We start from the raw sequence: 19,215 nt of genomic DNA, 5'->3' as shown, positions 1-19,215 counted from the left end.
CATGTTTATTTATAATTTATTTATGCATTTGTCGAAAGTTATTTATTAGTAATTAAGTAGTTACTAAAAATAATTTTGAGGTAATATATAAATATTGGAAAACATCCTTTACGTAAGTAAGATAATTTGTGCAATCATTTGATATTTGCCTAGATAAATACACTTAAGTACAAAATAGTACATTTAATAGTTAAATATTGCAGCTTAAATTGCAGTCACAGTATGTGTCAAAGTAATGCTAAAAAAACACGCAGCCCTAGTATAAGTTTAAAAAGATATTTTATATGCCACAAGCTCTACCTTGTAGTTATTGGAGAGGCACAATGACTTGCCATAATATAATAAAAGAAAGGCTAAATATAATAAATGAATAAGATCAAATATGATGTTGATATAAGTGTATCATAAGGTGTTTCATGTGTTTTTTTCCCAGCTGGTTGTTTTGACCTTTATGTAGAACAGTCTTGCTGGGCTTCAGGCAGCATCACCTGGACATGTTTTTTTTCTTCTTTTTTTTTTATGCAGGTTTCAGTTTCATACAAGGAAAAGGAAAAAAAACCCACTTGTTTTTATCAGATGGTGTGGAATATGTGACACACAATGACCATCATTATTGTAAAGTGTCAGAAGCATAGCAGATGGTTGCTGTTGGTTCAGGTGCTGCGTGGCTGCATAGTTTAATGTTCAAATAATACTCTTCTCCTCACCATAGCATGCGGCTTTCACTGTGCTGTCACTCCCTTTCAGTCATGACATTTGCGATCACTACACATCTCTTTTGTTTTCCATCCCCCCACGCCGTTTAGCGGAACTGATGTTTGTTTAAAAGCATGTGTAAACCATGCATCACATGCCTGCCAGGTCTTACCTTACAAGACATACTAAAATAAAAGCTAAACCTGTTTCATTACGGCGACTCCTTTCATTACAGATTTCGTTACAACTTAGTGACAGGCTGACTAATGTAAAAGTGTAAACCATTTAACAGTAGTATACTGTACAGCAGATCGTTTAACAGCAAACAACGTGCTAAAGCGAAAATTATGTAATTGTATAATGCTATGCAAATGCAGGTCATAGCTTTTCTTCTACAAGCGGTTTTAGAGATCTTGGTTAAGTTACAGCTCTCACTAAATATTACATCTTCTTTTTTGTCTTTCGGCTGTTCCTTTTTAGGGGTCGCCACAGCGAATCATCTGCCTCTCACTAAATATTACTGCATTACATAACAAATTCAATTCATAATTTAAAGTGCTTGAATAAAAAACATTATATGTTTAGTCAGTCTAAACAGTGCTTGTTCTGTCAGACTGAGTACATATACAACACACGGTTCAGGAAAGAAAGAAAAATAATATAATTCACTCCAAGTAGAACCAATATTTTAACATTTCCATGCATATGTTTTAGCCCCATCATTGCACTTGTAAACATGGAAAAATAGAAAGAGAGATAGATATGTGTATAATTTTTAATGAGTGTTAAGGTGCAAAGTGCTTTTATGCTGTAGTGTGTGTGTCTTTGTGATTGACTATTCATGTTCAGAATCAGTGATCAGTTGAACTGGAAGGTAATTCCTGGGAGTTTTCTCTGTTGCCATGTTTGTTGGCTGTGCAGAGTTCTGGGAAATTACATAAAGTAAGTCAAGCGTTGCTCGTACCGGCAGTAAAGTAAAAGTAAAAGGAACTTGAGTGTTACACTTTGTCAACATTGTTAGCATTGTTTAGTCTAAGCCTAAATTATAATGTGCATTGCTAACTACTTGTCCTTAATTTCTATTAACTAAGCAGTTTTAATCTTATTTTTACAAAAGCAGTGCAACAGCACACATTTCTTGGTTATATGTCTAATGCAAACCTCAACAAAATGAGGTCTTATGTTCAGAGATGACTTGTAGTAAGTCTTAATTTAATTTTCTGCGCTGAGGCAATGTAAGATGATATCCTGTAATTCACGCTATATGTAAAATGATATGTTGAAGGAAATCATGTAAGACATAAATATTGATCAGAAAATATTCTGGACCATGGAGATGTAGATATAAAAAAGCAAGTGATCATGCTGTTTGAAGAGTAAAAAAAAACTTTATTAACTGGCAACAGATTTAAAGAGCTTGACAATAAACCATATTTATACATATATAAAAATGGGAAAAAGAAAAAAAAATTCAATTTAGAATGGCTTACCCCACAGATTTTTAAAAAAGCATATTTTTCCATTTTAACAGACAATCTAGACTATTTGCCTATTTTTGGCTGTATATTTTAAGTATATTTAAATATTTTATCTGTTCTGAGAAGAAATCAAATCAGGTGATAGCCGCCTGGGAATGGTAGTGGTTGTGAAAACAGCTTCACTATTATTCTATTCTGTGCTATTTGTCAGAAAACGACATAATTTTGAGTCGCATTTTGTTTGGAAGAAGTATAATACTTCTTTACATGTTTTCTAAGGTATCTCATGTGCCAATACTGTATTAATACATTTTCTGTATCAGCTCACAAGTGGACAAAATAATAATAATAATAATCTGTCACTGAAATACTGTGAGTTTAAATCTCAGTGACACCACAGCCAATTTTGGCTGAGAGACAAAAAAACATAATTAGCCTTGCACTCTGGGCGGAGACCAAATTACTCTCTCCCCTGTCGATTAAGTTGACACAAGCCAATTGTGGGCGTCTGTGAGCAGTTAGCATACCCTCCAAGCATATCCGGCTGCCCAGCAGGAGTTTGAAATGATGCAGTGGAAGAGCAGCACATATCTCAGGAATTATGTTTTACCTATTTTTCTTAATGTGTTTTTAGTCAAATCCCTTATTTTTTTCTGCAAACATGCAAATATATAACATGCGAAATAATAAAGAACTTGTTTTATTGTCATGGGGCAATGTGTAAAAGTACCTAATTTTAGCTTTAGCAAATATAATATGTAAATGTAAGCTTGTGAATCTACTGTGTGATGGGTGTTCAGGGAGTAAGAACATTATAGAAACAATTGACAATCTTAACCCTGTTGTCTGAGATTTGTCGCACGCTGTACTGAATATCAACTAACCAGATTGTTGTTGTAGCAGTGTAAAACCTGATGACTGCTCTTATGTCATCATCTCTACAATGAATAGACTGATGTGTGAAATAGCTTTGTGCCTTTAGAAAAAACTTTGTAAAATACAGTATTTGCCATAGCACAAAGAAACACAGAGACCTTATTTTAACCTTCTCAGACCCAAACTGTAATTTTGTGCACTGGGGACAGAAATCACCAGGGACCAGCTGATACAATGTTATCACGATACCTGGATGCCCATTCAGTTTGTATTGCGATTCTGTTAGTATTAAATACTGGAAATATCCTAATACGATATAGTAACAATCCTAAACATACTGCGCAAATCATTTGCTCCTACCACACAGGATGCTCTGCTGCCTGTGTGAATAGTTTAGAGTGTGCCACCTGTTGGATTATATAGGAACTGCAAGATTTTACCACCTCGAATTCAAACATAAATAAAAGGAAATGAAACAGAAAAATGTATTTAGTGTGGTGATACATGAATTAACACATTAGAGAATTGCGATAACAAACTGAATTAATTCTCTCTATCTTTACCGTGCATCTTGCAATTTCTCGCCTTACATATTTCTGTTTATTATCAGATGATAACATTTAAGGTTAATCAACGTCTATAAACAGGAAGAAGTTCGGCCAAAGGAATCATCATATGAGGACCTTAAAAATATACACTACTTACAATATAGTTGGTAGAAAATGTAATGTCTTATATGAGGACGGTTTGTTGAGGTTAACTTGAAGCAGGTTCCAGGGCTGCTCTACCGCTAAACACTGAGTTTATGTGGCTTGGCCTTTTTATGGAGTGATCGTGCTGCTTCGGCAGTCAGTAATATTATTGTACTCTCAGTGTATTCTTTACAAATACATTCTAATTAGAGCCACTCCTGTGTAGGGAAAAATCACCACCCATGTTTTATTGTTGTTTTTTGCGCTATTCCCTTACTTACTTTCCAAGTACAAGAAATTCCAGTTTTGCTTCTATTGTGCTTTCCTTCAGGCGATTGATTACCTTAACTGCTCTTAAAGCGAAACTCTGCCCTAAAAGATTTGAGTTTTAAAGAGTTATGTTATGATTTTTTTCTAAGTTAGTAATTTTAATTTTAAATATTTTTTCATAGTGCTGCACAAATAATCACATCATAATTAAAATCGCAGAATGGACCTGTGCAATTATTTACTCACAGAAGGCTGCAATTTATTACAGTAACAGAGGTGCTGCTTGTCAACAGGTAAGGCAGGCGACTGCCAGTAGAAGGCCCCCTGAGAGCTGACAAACTTATTTATTATTTATAAGATGATGGTGATGAATGCTGGTTTGAAAGGCCCCCTGCTAATTTTTGCATAGAGTCTCAGCATACTGTAGAATCACCTCTGATAAGCATAGTCATGAATATATGTAGAGTTTGTGAATAATTTAAATATTTGATTTTTTTTGTTAATAAAGGTGATAAATAAACATTGGCAAACATCCTTGTAATGAGATCCTTTGTCCCATTTTATTTTTTTTCTGTTAGTCTATATAAATAAGTTTGAATACAAAATGGTATCTATTTAATGGTTGCATGTTGCAGTTTAAATCACAGACGCAATATGTTTCAAAATAATTTAAAAAGGCTTTTTTTATCAAATTATATTTCATTAACCTTCGTATCAACATGCATTTTATTGCTTACCCAGTTCCTTACCTTTTTCTCACAGGAATAACTTGAATAAAGGAATAATATAAGTAAATCAACCAACATACCAGTTATGATGAACAAATTATTCATTATAAATGCATGTAATATGTTTTAGAGTGTTTTTATATCGAAGTGTTAATCCGCTAGCACTGAAAAAGTTGATGTGATGTAAAATTCTATTTTTACCAGCACTTTATATTTGATAATCAATTTTCTTGCCTGCACCATATAACATAACTGTGTATCAGACTATTTGGACTAACTGGCTAATCAGTATTGTTAAATATGAAGTATTTTTGGGTGTGGATTATTCTACTTATGTTCCTACAGCGAAATGCTTTTGATAGAACAAACATTGCAATGTATATCAAGCAACATTTATATATATATATATATATATATATATATATACACCTCAGAATATGCCTGGTGCTGATAACGCTGTCTACTGTTTCATATAGTAGGCTGATGTATTCGTTTGTGTTATGGACAACGCTGCCTACTGTCGTGGTCAGCCAGAAACACCTGTGACTGGCTGACAGTGTGAGATCAAATCTAATAATGACGTTGCTCACTGCCACAAAAACCTCCCGTGCATACAGCACTTTTTGTATGTTTTAACATGGATTACATACATAGGTGTGTTAAATTTCACACACACAAAACCTACTTAAATCTAATTGCATGCCTGGGGCCCTCAAAGTAAACTGTATAGTGTTTATTCAAGATCAACCCCTTGTTGATCTTGATGAGCCCTGCATATTTTAAATAACGATCATGTGAACAGCCAGTGTGAACGCTGAGCAACGTTTTGCTGGCTGAGCTCTAACATTGTTTAGTCCAATGCAATACAGATTTGCCTATCTATGTGTGTAAGAGGAGAAACAGTGGAGAAGGGACAGTACTAAATACTATGTTAGCTGAGTCAACACACACACAGAGGTTGGGACAGAGAGTCATTTGGTAAGCTCCGTGTAAATTTGCTCATGAGCCAGTTATTTAGTGGGGTGTCGAATGTTATTCTAAATGGCAAATTATTGCTTAGCTTGTAACACTGAATTATATTTTAAACAAACATGTTGATCTGACTTTTTTAAAACCTGTATAAATTCCATATGTCTCATGTAAAGTATCATTTGAATATTTTACTTCAAGTCCTCATAGATGGCGTTAATGGAGAAAATCCCTTCCCAAGAGACGTAAATGTTGATTTCCTGTACCAAGTTGTACAAACTATAATACGCGTACCATTGCACGCCCAGTGAATGAAAAATCCAGGGGTGACATTTGTTAAGGTTGAGATCCTCATTTTTCAGCATAAATCTGTTTAGCTGTTTTCCTACATAATGAAGTGATCGTTGCAGCAGATCTGTCTCACCGATCTCAAGCTCATCTGATCATACCAGACTTCTGATTGCTTGGTAGAGGTGGACCTTTTCCAAAGAGCATAGGATATGAGTTCACAAAACACACACACACACCATTTCAGCCCCACCTTTTATGTTCTCTGTGTAGTTTGGTTCAAAGCTGCTGACTGGTGTGACAGCATATCAATGTCCAGACTCTGAACTATAACTACAGTATACCTAGTTCTGACCTCTTCTGTATAGTGTGCATATCTTTCTGGTCATTAAAACCTTAGCGAGAAGGCAAGTTTTGGTTTTATTTAAGAAAGATTTACTTTTGGGGGGGCCGAATACACGCAGCAAACTTTTAAGATATTTTTTTGTAAAAAAAATTGAAAACAATCATTTTTCTTCCACTCCACACTTTGTGTTGGACTAACAAATAAAATCTCAGTAAAATACATTTACATTTGTGGTTGTAATGTGACAAAATGTAAAAAAGATCAAGGGGTGTGAATGCATTTGCAAGCCACTGTAGATCAAGAGCTTCAGTTAATGTTCACGTTAACTATCAGAATGGGAATAATGTGATGTCTATGACTTTAAACATTTCAAAATTATTGTTACCAGAAAGACTGGTTTAAGTATTTTGGAAAGCTACTAATCTCCTAAGATTTTCAAACACAACAGTCCCTAGAGTACAAAACACTCTGAAAAACAAAACAAAAAAAATTTTTGTAAGTAAGGTCAAAGGAAAATAGGACGACTGATACAACCTTCCAAGGAGGAGACTTAATCACTCACTGTGGTGAGTAAGGGATAAAAAGCAAGCAAAAAGCATGTCGGTATGCACCAAACATTGACCCTTCAGTTGTATGGACGACAACAGTAGATGATCACATAAAATTGAAAACTGGAAAGACCTAAATGATTTTTCTGTTCTTCTGGTCTTGTAGCCCATCCACATTGCTGACTGTTCTAGATAAAAGTTTTACAAATTCTGTGGCATTTGTTCTTGTTGAACTTCTACTTAAAACATTACCACACACATTTAACTAATTTCATGGCCTTTATTCCAGGGTCGGTGTTCACGGGATAACTGTAAATACCTTCACCCTCCTTCTCACCTGAAGAGTCAGCTGGAGATCAATGGAAGAAACAACCTGATCCAGCAGAAGACGGCTGCCGCCATGCTGGCCCAGCAGATGCAGTTCATGCTGCCAGGATCCAGCTTGCCTGCTGTGGTACGTCCCACCCTATTAGTCATTTCATATTGGGAAGGCTCCCAGTGTCTGGGACTCTTTTACATTTCTGTGTGTATGTGTGTGTGGTCTCACACGAATATATAAAATCTGTCTAGTTGCATTGGACAGGTTTCACAAAGCATCTTGATGTCACATCCACAAAGAGTACTTTATTTATATTTATAGCATTAACAGTGTAATGTAGATGGAAATATAGTACTGTATATGCTATGTGCTCTGTTGTTCCAAATTAATCATTTGAACATCTTTGTTTGGCACAATTACTAAGGCATCTTGGCTTGCCTCCGCACAGTCAGTCTGTCAGAGTACGTAAAAGAAGCAGCCATCTTGCACATTGGGATTGTACGCTTGCCAGGCTCTAGGTGAAACTCAGAATCCTGAGGAGTGAGTTTAGCTCAGCTTGAGCCCTGTAGTTTTTTTGGCAGTCCATTGCTGTTCTTCTTGGACGGAGGTGCCATTTGGATCTTTAGGCCTTTGCATATTAGTCTTGTGTGGAAAAAAAATGCTTATATTTTTTAAAATATGACATTAAAGAGCCAGTATTGGCTTTTTGTTTTTGTTTTTTGCAGTCTTCCTTTCCTGTTGGTCAGAGTCTGGGGCCAGGACCCGGGATCAGCTACTCGCCCTACCTCTCTCCTGTCACTCATGGGATGGGTCTGGTTGCCACGGAGATGCTCCAGAGCAACCCTGTGATTGTCTCTGGCAGCCCTGCTGTAGCAGTGCAGACCTCAAACTCCTCTTCATCGTCTCAGAAAACACTGCGCACTGACAAACTGGAGGTACAGGGACCATAAATGCAATTACAATTAACAGGTTTCACTTTCTGCGTTGCTCTCAGACCGTATTGCATGGCGCTCTCAAAGCACACTAGCACTCACACAGAGGCACAGATATATCCAGGCTTGAGTTCTTACATTGCATCGGATCTAAAAGTTGCTATTTTTGTTGTTGGCTGATGCTGTATGTGTAGGTGTGTAGAGAGTTTCAGCGGGGGAACTGCTCCCGAGGAGAGACAGACTGTCGGTTTGCCCACCCTAGTGACAGCCCCATGATTGACAGCACTGATAACACGGTGACGGTGTGCATGGACTATGTGAAGAGCCGCTGCTCTAGAGAGAAGTGCAAATACTTTCACCCTCCTGCGCATTTGCAGGCACGCCTCAAAAGCTCTCAGAGCACCCAGAGCACTGCTGCAACCGCTGCTATGGTGAGGCTCTGTCAACACACGTGCATTTTACATCTTATACACTGAACTCAGAAACTCTCATCGCTTTTTGTTTTGATGTTGTGCACACCCACAGACATATGCTGAACACTGAAAATCAGCATTCAGAACACTGCTACTATTGATTATGATCTAGCAAGCATTCAATCACACCCTCCAAACGTACTGCCTCAAACCCCACACACACACAAAAACACATATGCATACACACGGGCAGACACACAAACCTCGGCTACTTCCTTCTTACAGATAAATTTAAAGCATCGACTGGCAGCTCCTGTCAGACCAACAATCATGCTTCATTAGTTTATCTTTAGTATTTCAGTATTATATTTAGTATAGTTCCAGAATTAATTTCTGGAAGCTATTGTGTGGTGTGTTTTTACGAAAAATTAATTAACATCCTGATTTTTCATCAAGCTGTTGTGGTTTTGTTGAGCAACTAATGAAGCATCATGCAATTTTGTGCCATAGTATTGTTTTCTGCAGCTTCTTTTTTTTAACAGAACTTTTGTAGGACTTAAGGAAGATAACACTGATTAAACTTGTTTTGTGTGTGCATGCATATTGTTTATGTAGTAAACAGCATTCCGGTTATTTCATTTTTTGTGTTTTTTTCCTCTCACCTCTCCACAAATGCAATGCTGTTCCCATGATGCACCTGTGCTTGCTGTTTGTTAATACGCTTGACTCCCATTGGCCCACTGCCATCATGTGTTGGCTGCGTGCTGTGTGCAGACTCAGTCAAGTGCCAAAGTGCTGAAGCGACCCCTCGAGGCAACTGTTGACATGGTACTTCACCTTTCACCTCTGGCTTTGCATGGTCTTAAATCACTGTTATCGTACTGTGGCTATTTTCAGATTTGATTTTGCTTCCTTGTTTAAAAATTCTCGAATTGCTCATCCTGTTTGTGTGGACATCCTGTGCTCTATGTAAAAATTTACCCACAAATCCTCAGGTCTGTCAGGTCATATTTTACCTCTTTAAACTATTTCTTAATGGTCATGATTTAATTATTGTGATTTGATATTAGTCCTCAACATAGATAGGCTAGTTGTCATTTTGATGATTTCATACATTAAATTGACTTACCCTGTCTTGCTTTCTTGCTCCTTCTCTCTCTCTCTCTCTCTCTCTCTCTTTGTCTCTCTTTCTCTGTCTCAGGCGTTTCCTCACAGCATGTTGCAGCCACTGGCTAAGCGTGTAGCTCTAGAGAAAAGTGCAGGGCCTGGAGGTCTATTAAACCCCAGCGTTCTTCACTACCAGCAAGCTCTCGCCAACACACCTCTGCAGCCGTCTACGGCACTGTTCCCCACAGGTACACACACACAAACCTGAATGTAAACATATGTATACATTTTATTTTTGTTCATGTATTGGCCACAGCGTCATCCCTTGGGCTGAATGCACCAAATGTCAGCAACTGCACACCTTCTTAAACCTTTAGTCTAGCCAAAAGACTTTTTTTATTCTCTGCCAGTATGTGGGCTTTCCTGCCTCTCATTACCAAGACCTCTGTTATGCCTGTGCAATGAGCTTTGGCTTTTATAAAGTAGAAGAATATAAAACACTCTAAAGATGGGTGCTTACATTAACCCTGTCTTCTCTCTACTGCTGCTGTAGGCTCAGTCTTGTGCATGTCTCCTGGACCTGGCATTGGTATGTTTTTCTCTGCTGTTTCTTTATGACTTTTCCTATTATTCGAATGATCTCTGTCTCTTCTGCTCTGAATCTCTGTTTTGATAAAATAATGATGCGTCTCAGCTGGACTATGTATTAAAACTCCTTCTGTGCATTATAGTTTTAGATCATTTCTTATGTACTTGACAATTTTTTAATGTAGTACATTATGACATTATAGCAAAACATCGCTATCACATGTATTTCTGTATGATACTAATGTCTTCGATTAAATGTTTTCTACCCTAGGGCCACAGAATAGTTCACTAATTGTAATAATGAAAAAAACATGTATTTATTAAATATTTTTTCATTTTAAATCATCAGCAGATCAGTACACTCACATACTTCTGCATACTGGACATCTCACAAATATGGTGTCCAGCTTGAAACACACAAAATACAATATTTATATTTTATTTTTCAGTGTATTCCCATAATCTTTCTCAAGTATAGCATACTGGCTTTATGTTTCAGGCTTAAGAGATCATATATAGTAGTGGTACATGTTTATCCTAATCTGAGTTTATATATTTAATAAATTGCCATGAAATTAACCTTAAGAAAGTATGCCCAATGAAACATGGAGTTTAACTTATTCGGCCGATAATTAACTAATAATAATATTGATAATAACAATAATTTTAATATGAAGGCTGTTCACGTCAAACTGGGACTTGTAATTAATTTTTTTAAAACCTGGACGTAGCTGTAAAATCCATTGACATTTAATAAGGACTTCAAGTATAGCATAATGATGATGTCTTTTAGTTGCAGTAAAACATTTGAATGCTGCAAATGTTTTAAAGAAGGCTTTACGTCCATTAAGATGATCCTGGCTGAGGTGGCTTGGAGCCTACTGCAGTCTTTTCTGTGCATATTTGAGCAAGTGGAACACCTGGGGCCTCATGTACAAAGACTTGCATTAAATTCATACTAAAACATTGCGTACGGACAAAGCTGTAAATGTGCGTACGCAGTAAAAAAATCTGATGTATGAAACACTGCGTATGCGGAATTCCACGCATATTCTCTTTGTACATCTAAATTAACGTGAAATTAAGCGCGCATGCACAAGCGCAAAACCCCTCCCTGCCTCCTCCTCCGTATAAATATGTTAATGACTCCACTTTGGCAAAACCAAACGAAAAAGCAATGGCATAAACAAGCAAGAAGAGAAACTTCACAGAATGTAAATTGGAGGTGCTCCTATCGGAGGTAGACCGGAGAAAAACTGTGTTATTTGCAAGTTTGTCCTCCGGAATTAATAACAAAATTAAAAAAAAACTTAGCTGGAATAATATCTTTAAATACATCACTCACCAAGAAGCCACCCATCGCGCACCCTGCCACCTTGGAGCCTCATCCCAACCATGCTGTTTGTGAGGATGAATGAATCATGGGTTGTCCCAAGCCACCTTGCCACAATATTTGTTAGGCGCATTTGAGCATCACATATTATTTGCACATTTATTAATTGGAAATGTTTCTGATTCACGTATGCAAATTCGTCTTCAGATGGCGCCTTTATAGTAATGTGCGTGCAGTCGATCGCTCCGATTACATGAAGGGAACGGGTAATGCGTGGCTCCTCGCTGTCTCTCTTTCCAAATTCAGACCCAACTCAGCACAGAGCTCCAAGAAGATAGCTCTTGGAAATCTGAAACGGCTAATAAGCCAGTCATCAACGTGGGCCAGAAAACCACTGTGATCCCTAAAAACGCGTCCCCTTCGGATTCAGCCATTGACAATGTCCTCTAATAAGGCCAACACTGCCATTGCCATATACTAAGGGTTGTATACATTTGCAAATGCTTTTATATGTTCTAAATCACATAATTGGCAGAAAAATATTGTGTCAATTAACCCATTTTATCAATTATAAATTAATAACAATGTTTTTTACATGTGTTGGTGCGATACTTTGTAGTGTGCAATTTAACATAATTGCCTCTAGGAGTCGCCAACGGAAATAAAACAAACACACACAAGAAATACATGTACGCCAGACATGAAGGTGGCGTGGAAGAACGCACATTCTCACATTAATTTCACTGTTAGTAAATCCGACCGTGAGCGGGAAAGTTTTGGTGCGTACGCAGCGTTGATACATGAGGCCCCTGATCCTTTAAAATCAACGGATAAGTTGTTGCGAGAGAGACATGTCTGTCTCTGTGATCTGTACACACAATCATTTGACAACACCACTTGCACATTACAGGAACTTAGCTGGGACTTATTGCCACATCCACCATACAGTCCTGACCTCAAGCCAGCTTTAAGCCATTTCCACATGTTTGGGCCATTAAAGATGTTCCTGGAAGGCCAGCTTTTCAGACTCAGACAGTCTGATCTTGGATCTTGGTTCTGTTGTTTTGCACAATCACAAGTCCCAATTTGACTTAAAAGCACTGTTTTTTTAACACACTGCTTGTGCTAAGTACTGTACAAGATTTGACACTTTTTACTTTAAATCATGAGGTTTCTCAGATTGATGGTTTTTTTTATAAATTCACCGCAACTCAACGTAAATGAATATTGATATTTTGCTTTCAACCAGTTCACATGACATTTATATTTAAGCATTTGTGAAAACAGTTCAGTTATATTTAAGCATCAGGTAAAAAACAGCACAGAACTCCAGTTATGTTCCAATTATCACCCACTTTACCACAGTAACCAGACTTTTTCAGTTATTTCTTTCCACATGCCAAAAGTAAACATATGTAATAATGTCAGAATGTTATAATGTACTAAACATTGTGTGCTTATGCTAAGCTGACGAAAATAACTGACACAATTTCTTAAATGTTACGAGAGAAAAGGCAGTCTGTTTGTTGCATGTGTGCCACCATGACACTCGCTCATGATTTACTTTATTAATGCTGTTGACAGGAGTAGTGTAACCGTATTTTTGTCTTTTCTAGCCATGTGAATAAATATCTTGCATCTGCTCTAAAAATTAAATCAGAGTTTAATATCTACAAAACAGTCACTATTAATCGTGGCTCTGTCAAAATAATCTGCATTTTAATTTGTGTTGGGGTTTTGGTTGCTTATTAAGACTGGGTTCAGTTCACATTTTTGAGTGTGTGCTTGCATTTGAATACATCTGCGCTTGTGCTTTTATGTGTTTGTCTTTCTTTTCTGAGCTTGTGCCACTCTTCAAATTGATTGTGCTTTCACACTGTTTGATCATGGAGAATTTCAATTTAATTCCCAAGTATAAACATTAGTCTTATTATCTATTATAGTCTGTTGATTTTCTCTGTCTTGAAGTACTGTAGTACCCTTCTAAATCATAACTAATTTAAATAATAAGGCATCAATTCTGTCTAACAGACAAGTTGAGTCATTTTATCCCTCTCTCTTCTGCTTTGCTCATTGTCTGCATGCCATCTGCTGGTCTGATTTATATAGTGGCTTTACCTTTTTTAATAAAAACAAACACATATACAGATATATATATATCCCACACAGTTCTATGGTTACCGTAACGCTGCTCCTCCTTGTTCATTGCTTTCATGGTTCCCTTCCTGAAAAAAAGTTCCCATGATGCTCAGTGCCCCGCCTGCTACCGCCTCCGCTCCTGCTGCAAGCCCCTACGCTGCTGCCGCCGCGGCAACCGCCAATCAGGTTTGCTCCTTTACAAGCTCTCTCTTTACTGTTCCCACCCTCCTAGTTCAGGAGCAGAATACCCTCTTTTACCTGAGTTCTTCCTTTTATACAGATCAGACTTCTCTATTAGCTGTCTCGTAGCTCAAATGCATTTAAACACAAGCTATCAAGAAATCCTTCCTGATAGCTTATTGGCTGCTTTTCTAACACAAGTTGCATATTAGAGCTAATTCTTTAATTGTAAGAAAGATGCGCATGTATATGGTTAGAGTATCAGGTGTGAAGTGTGTCCTTGTTTTCTCAGCTTTTGTTGGTTTGGCTCTTGCTGGCTCTATATTGCTGTTAGTAGCCTGGATCCATAAGCAGCTCCTGTCACCTCAACTACTCACAACAGCTGTTCAGAGCTCCCTCTACATGCAGTGTGTAGTTATGTTTTATGCTGCTTCATTGGCATCATTGTTTTGCATGTGTTTGCCTTTAAAAAGCTGCCCTTGTCATTAGCACACAGAACACAGTTTCTCTGGTTGGCAGAATCAGAGAATACAATCAAAAACAAATTAATGCCATTAATGAAAGTATGAGCTACTCCAGCAAATTCATAATCCATGTATTACTGCCCTCTGCTGGTCACTTTATAGACTTAGCACATGAGCATCAAAACTTAACGTGAGATAAATAGTAACTGTAACAGGTGTGACAGCTCCTCAGTCTCCTTGACTGATTTTATTTTGACATCCACACTTAAGATTTTTTTCTTAAGAATAAGAAAAAAATTACCTTTAGCCTGGTATTAACAGAAAGATTTACTATACCTACCTAATTAATGTATGCCAGATGTCATACGCATACAGCCTAGAGATCAGTTTTAAAAGATTTGAATATTAAGCATATTGAAACATAGGTGCTTTTTGCCTCTCTCAGGAATATCTGTCAGTGCAAAATCCAGTCTATGCCTGAATGGGTAGTGAGAATGGGTCAAGTGAGTACAAAAGTGGCATCACAACCGAATTACTCTTTGGGCATGGGACAGCAGTGCTTCCTTATGTGCCCCTGATCTAACACGGCTTCTACAAATCACTGTCAAAGGGCACAAACACTGCAGGATGGTCCTGACTTTATGCTTAACAAGTACAGTGGAAGACTAAGTACGATATCTGAGCTGGTCAAAATGACTAGAAAACTGTTGTAGTTGTAGAAACTTAGAGTGCTGCAGAGATCACTATTTTCTGTGTTAGAATGAAAGATACAGTTCTAATTATATAATACATTTTGTTTAGTTCAAAGAGGCTATGTCTATTTTAGCAATAATTTCATACCAAAATAGCAACAAAGTATGATGTGACTTGTAGCCTCTTGTGTACTGTATACAGTGGCAGGCATGGATTGCTTGGAAATGTTAAAAGAAGATCAGCCAAATCTAATGATTTTTTTTTTTTGCATTTTGTCAAACGTGGACATACCACACTATTGCACTAAAGGGCTCATTTGGTAGTAAGATCTGATGCGGAAGCACTGGGTAATACATATTAATTCATATCAGATAGTTTTCAAATTTCATCTCCAATTCAATTTAAGTTAATGGTTAATGATATCAGTCTGCCAAATGCCTAAATGTAAATGTAATATCAGTGTACTAGTTATAATTAAATTGGTATATACAGTATGTAGAAAAAAAAATCTTTGGTTAAAGTCAGCAGTCAGCCCAGAATATAAGAAGTTGCCAGAATTAATAAAGAGGGCAGTTTTAAGTTGTAAGAACATATGTAAGGAGGTGTTATGGCATTTGACCTTTTTGTCTTATTCATAAAGTTTAGAAATGTACATGGATTATGAATTTGCCAACCAGTAGATGAGGAGTTTCTGGTTTTACACATAAAGCTGATGGTCAAGTCATGGTGATTTGTAAAGCACTCATTATTAGACACAAATGAAATTTCAGATAATGAATTCCATTTTTAAATTGGTATTAGTAAAACAACTTCCTTCACACAGGTCCTACATTCATTTCCCACAATGTGGTTCACTTTTGGTGACGCTTGGAGTGAAAAAACTAAGAGCAGTAAGAGCAGGTTATTACTTAGATTTCCCATTGCAGTTTGCAGTTATTAAAAATTGTTTTTCCCCATTCACAATTTCTTTGTTGAAAGTCTTTTATGAATATTTTAACATGTCCTTTTGTTCTTTCTGCAACAGATCATATTGAAATAGAGCACAGGAGCGGGACAGAGTGCCAGCACAACATACACACACTTCTTAAACAACGAGTGTGTGGTTATAACATCCTCAACTCTACAGAATTACTGCAACATGCATGCTGATACACTCACACACACACACACACACACACACACACACACACACAGAGCCTAATAATGTTTCCCCACAGTTATGTTACAGAAATCCATATACAGATATATAAATATATATATATATATATATACAATATATACACAACAAGAAATTAATCAATCATATTTGTTTTTAATTAGTTTCACTGGAAGAAAATCATTCTCTTTTTTGCTTGTCTAAGTACACTATATAATGATACAGTTATACACAATATCTTCACCAGTGTTGAGTAGGAAATCATTCAACACTTGTTTAACTGTGTGACTCTATTTGCACTTCTTTTTTTTTGTTCAAGAGAAAGGGCAACATCTTGAGAAAGACTATTAGAAGCCCAGTTTGAGGATTAACACAATTCTCTCCAAGCTGAGTCCAGAGATTCAGATCTCTCATGAGAGTTTATCTGCCTGCGCTGGCATCAGAAAGGACTGTATAACCAAGCACGGAAGCACGTCGAAGCCATGCAGGAGGATGACAGGCAGCATGTCACAACCCTGTAGGAGAATGTCAAACAGCAGGTGAAAGCTATGCAGGATAAGGACAGAGTGAGTTCACCTCTCAGCTCCACACTTAAAGCTTTGTCTGAGCACTGCTGCAATACAGCAGCTTGGATAAAGAGAACTGTGTTAGCCAAATTATTAATAAAGATAAAAACATAAAAAAATTAATAAAAACCCTTTTCACCTTTAACAGTGGCCAAAGTGAATAGTGACACACTAACCCTTTAAAACTTGATGTGAATCTGAACTTTATTACTTTATTACAGCCGTTCTTTTATAAATTGGTTAGCTGGAAAATTTTGCAGTAAAGTTTTGCCACAGCAGAGGTTATCTCTTATTCTCTTGATACTGTGTCGTTGAAAGAGAGTGGAAAAGAGACAAACAAAGAGATGACTGCGTGCACTTGTGAGTTTATATGCACGTGTGTTTGTGTATAGTAACAGAGCATGACATCTACAGCTAGACTTGAGCAGTTTGAGCTGTGTTTAGTTGAGCCGAACTGGCCTGCATTCGTCCTGTTTTTTTGTTTGTTTCTTTCTGTGTTTATTCTGTTCTGATTTTGTATAAGTGCCTAACAATGTTCTTTACAAGTCTAGTATGGATACAGATCTGAACTGTTCATGTTTAATTTAGTTGCTGCAATCTGTCATTCTCTCTTTCTGTCAAAAAAAAATTATTGTGGATGTTATGTTCACTGTTGAAGTTTTTTTTTTTTTTTTTTGAAATTTAAAGGAAAAATGATAATTATTAATACTAACACAAAATGATGTCATGTATAAAAGAAGTCTGTGATTGCTGTCTGGGAAAACCCTTTCTCTGCTCCTGCGTATAGAATTGTCAAGCTCTTTTACAAGGTGAATTTGAGGTGAGTTCTACTTACAGTACATTTGTTTCATTTCCTAGAGCAGTGATTGACAACAGTGTGACCTGTAACTGACCTAATACTTAATAGCTCAATTATTCTAATCCACATTAATTTAGAAGACAGTCAGTCAAATAAGTTCTTTTTGTATGTGCGTTTGTGTCTTTTAATGAGCGTTTTAATTCAGGGCGAGGGAGATAAAATGCCATGTGAGAACCTAGACAATCTTTAGTTTAGATACACAAAGGCACTGCTCAGACTTGTAGTCATTTAACTTCTCAGCATTGCCTGAGGATAATTTATGTTGTGATCTATAAGATATATGAGAACTATTATGTATTGTTACGGTATTGATTGTGGTTAATGGACCATTGTTATGTTTTGTTTTGAGATGAATGTAATTTATTTGATGTAGGGCCTTGTTGTTTTAAAATGCCAGCTTGGTGCCACCTTCTTCTCCTGCTTTACCTGACTTGTGCAGGAAGAGAAAAGCAGGGTGCTTGACTTTGGAAAGTCACAGCGTCCTCAAATGAAAAGCATTAAGCATTATGTCGTATTACACAGTTGTTTGTGAATCTAATTCTTCGATATAATAGTTGTTTGTTTGAGGTTGTGTAACTGTGGCAAAGATCGAGTTTTGCGAAAGAGAAGCCTAGCAGTGAGTAATACAAGGTAGCCAGCTGAGAGAAGCACTCAACAACCCATGATGCACCAGTGCAGGTCAGGCTGCAGAAGTGTTCATGTTATGTCAATTAGAGTTAAAACTGCATTTCATTTTATAGTTCAATTTTACGTGCTAATATTTTAGAACATTACTAATGTGTTGATGTGACAGTTCAAACTTGCTATGAATGAAAATGTTTTTGTAAGTGATGTTCTTGTTCTGTTTTTTTTTTTAGTTGTTGTTGTTTTTAAGATGGTAGTTTCAAGTATATTTTCCTATTACTGGAAAAGTACTTAGTTTCAATGCCTTATTGTCATGGACCATACTATTTAATGATATATATATATATATATATATATATATATATATATATATATATATATATTAGTCTTAATTTTTATAAATTTTTCATTAATTCTAATAAATGTTTATACAGATTTATTTCCATTGTCATAGAATAAATGCACATTATTTGGAATTTCTTATAAAACAACATACTAGTGCTAAAAATGCAGTCATGACTCTGGATATGAGCACAGAATGTCCTCCTGTAACACACCATGACAGATCGAAGATCACCTACATTACTTACAGTAGTGGTTTTGTTTTGGAGTAGATAATAGAAAACAACATGTTTACTGATTTGTCCATATGTCTGATCCGGAGTCAGAGCACCTCATGTTCTGTCTCACATTACACAACATATACTAAACATACGAATGTGTCTCATCATCAGTGTGTATCAGTGCGTCTCTTGCTTTTTTAGTGTCAGTCCGATGGATAAGAATTTCAGAATGTAATTTATCTCTTGACTGTTGTAGCACATTCTGGACAGGTTTATGACTCGAGGGCTACAGTGCACTCACTACCTTAGTCTGTTCACATGTGATCTTATCTTGCCTTATCTTCTTTGTGTTGCTCTGACCATTTCATGTCTCTTAATATTGTTTCAA

General features: G+C 36.7%; 1 protein-coding gene across 8 annotated transcripts in view; it reads left to right on the top strand.

Annotated features, from left to right (window-relative positions):
• The window catches only part of mbnl2 (muscleblind-like splicing regulator 2), a 30,923-nt gene extending 11,708 nt beyond the window's left edge, over positions 1-19,215 (top strand). The window contains exons 3-10 of one of the 8 annotated variants that reach the window (XM_053496110.1): positions 7,181-7,345; positions 7,936-8,145; positions 8,337-8,573; positions 9,330-9,383; positions 9,757-9,910; positions 10,216-10,251; positions 13,820-13,908; positions 16,084-19,215. In XM_053496110.1, coding sequence (XP_053352085.1) covers positions 7,181-7,345; positions 7,936-8,145; positions 8,337-8,573; positions 9,330-9,383; positions 9,757-9,910; positions 10,216-10,251; positions 13,820-13,908; positions 16,084-16,098 — 960 coding nt within the window. In that variant the 3' untranslated portion in view covers positions 16,099-19,215. The other 7 variants (XM_053496114.1, XM_053496112.1, XM_053496109.1 and 4 more) reach the window with 7 other exon arrangements.

The sequence above is a fragment of the Clarias gariepinus genome, chromosome 5 (genome assembly GCF_024256425.1).
Source record: "Clarias gariepinus isolate MV-2021 ecotype Netherlands chromosome 5, CGAR_prim_01v2, whole genome shotgun sequence".
Classification (NCBI taxonomy): Eukaryota; Metazoa; Chordata; class Actinopteri; order Siluriformes; family Clariidae; genus Clarias; species Clarias gariepinus.
Note: the sequence above shows the minus strand (reverse complement) of the source record. Positions and strands in the feature narration are given on the sequence as shown.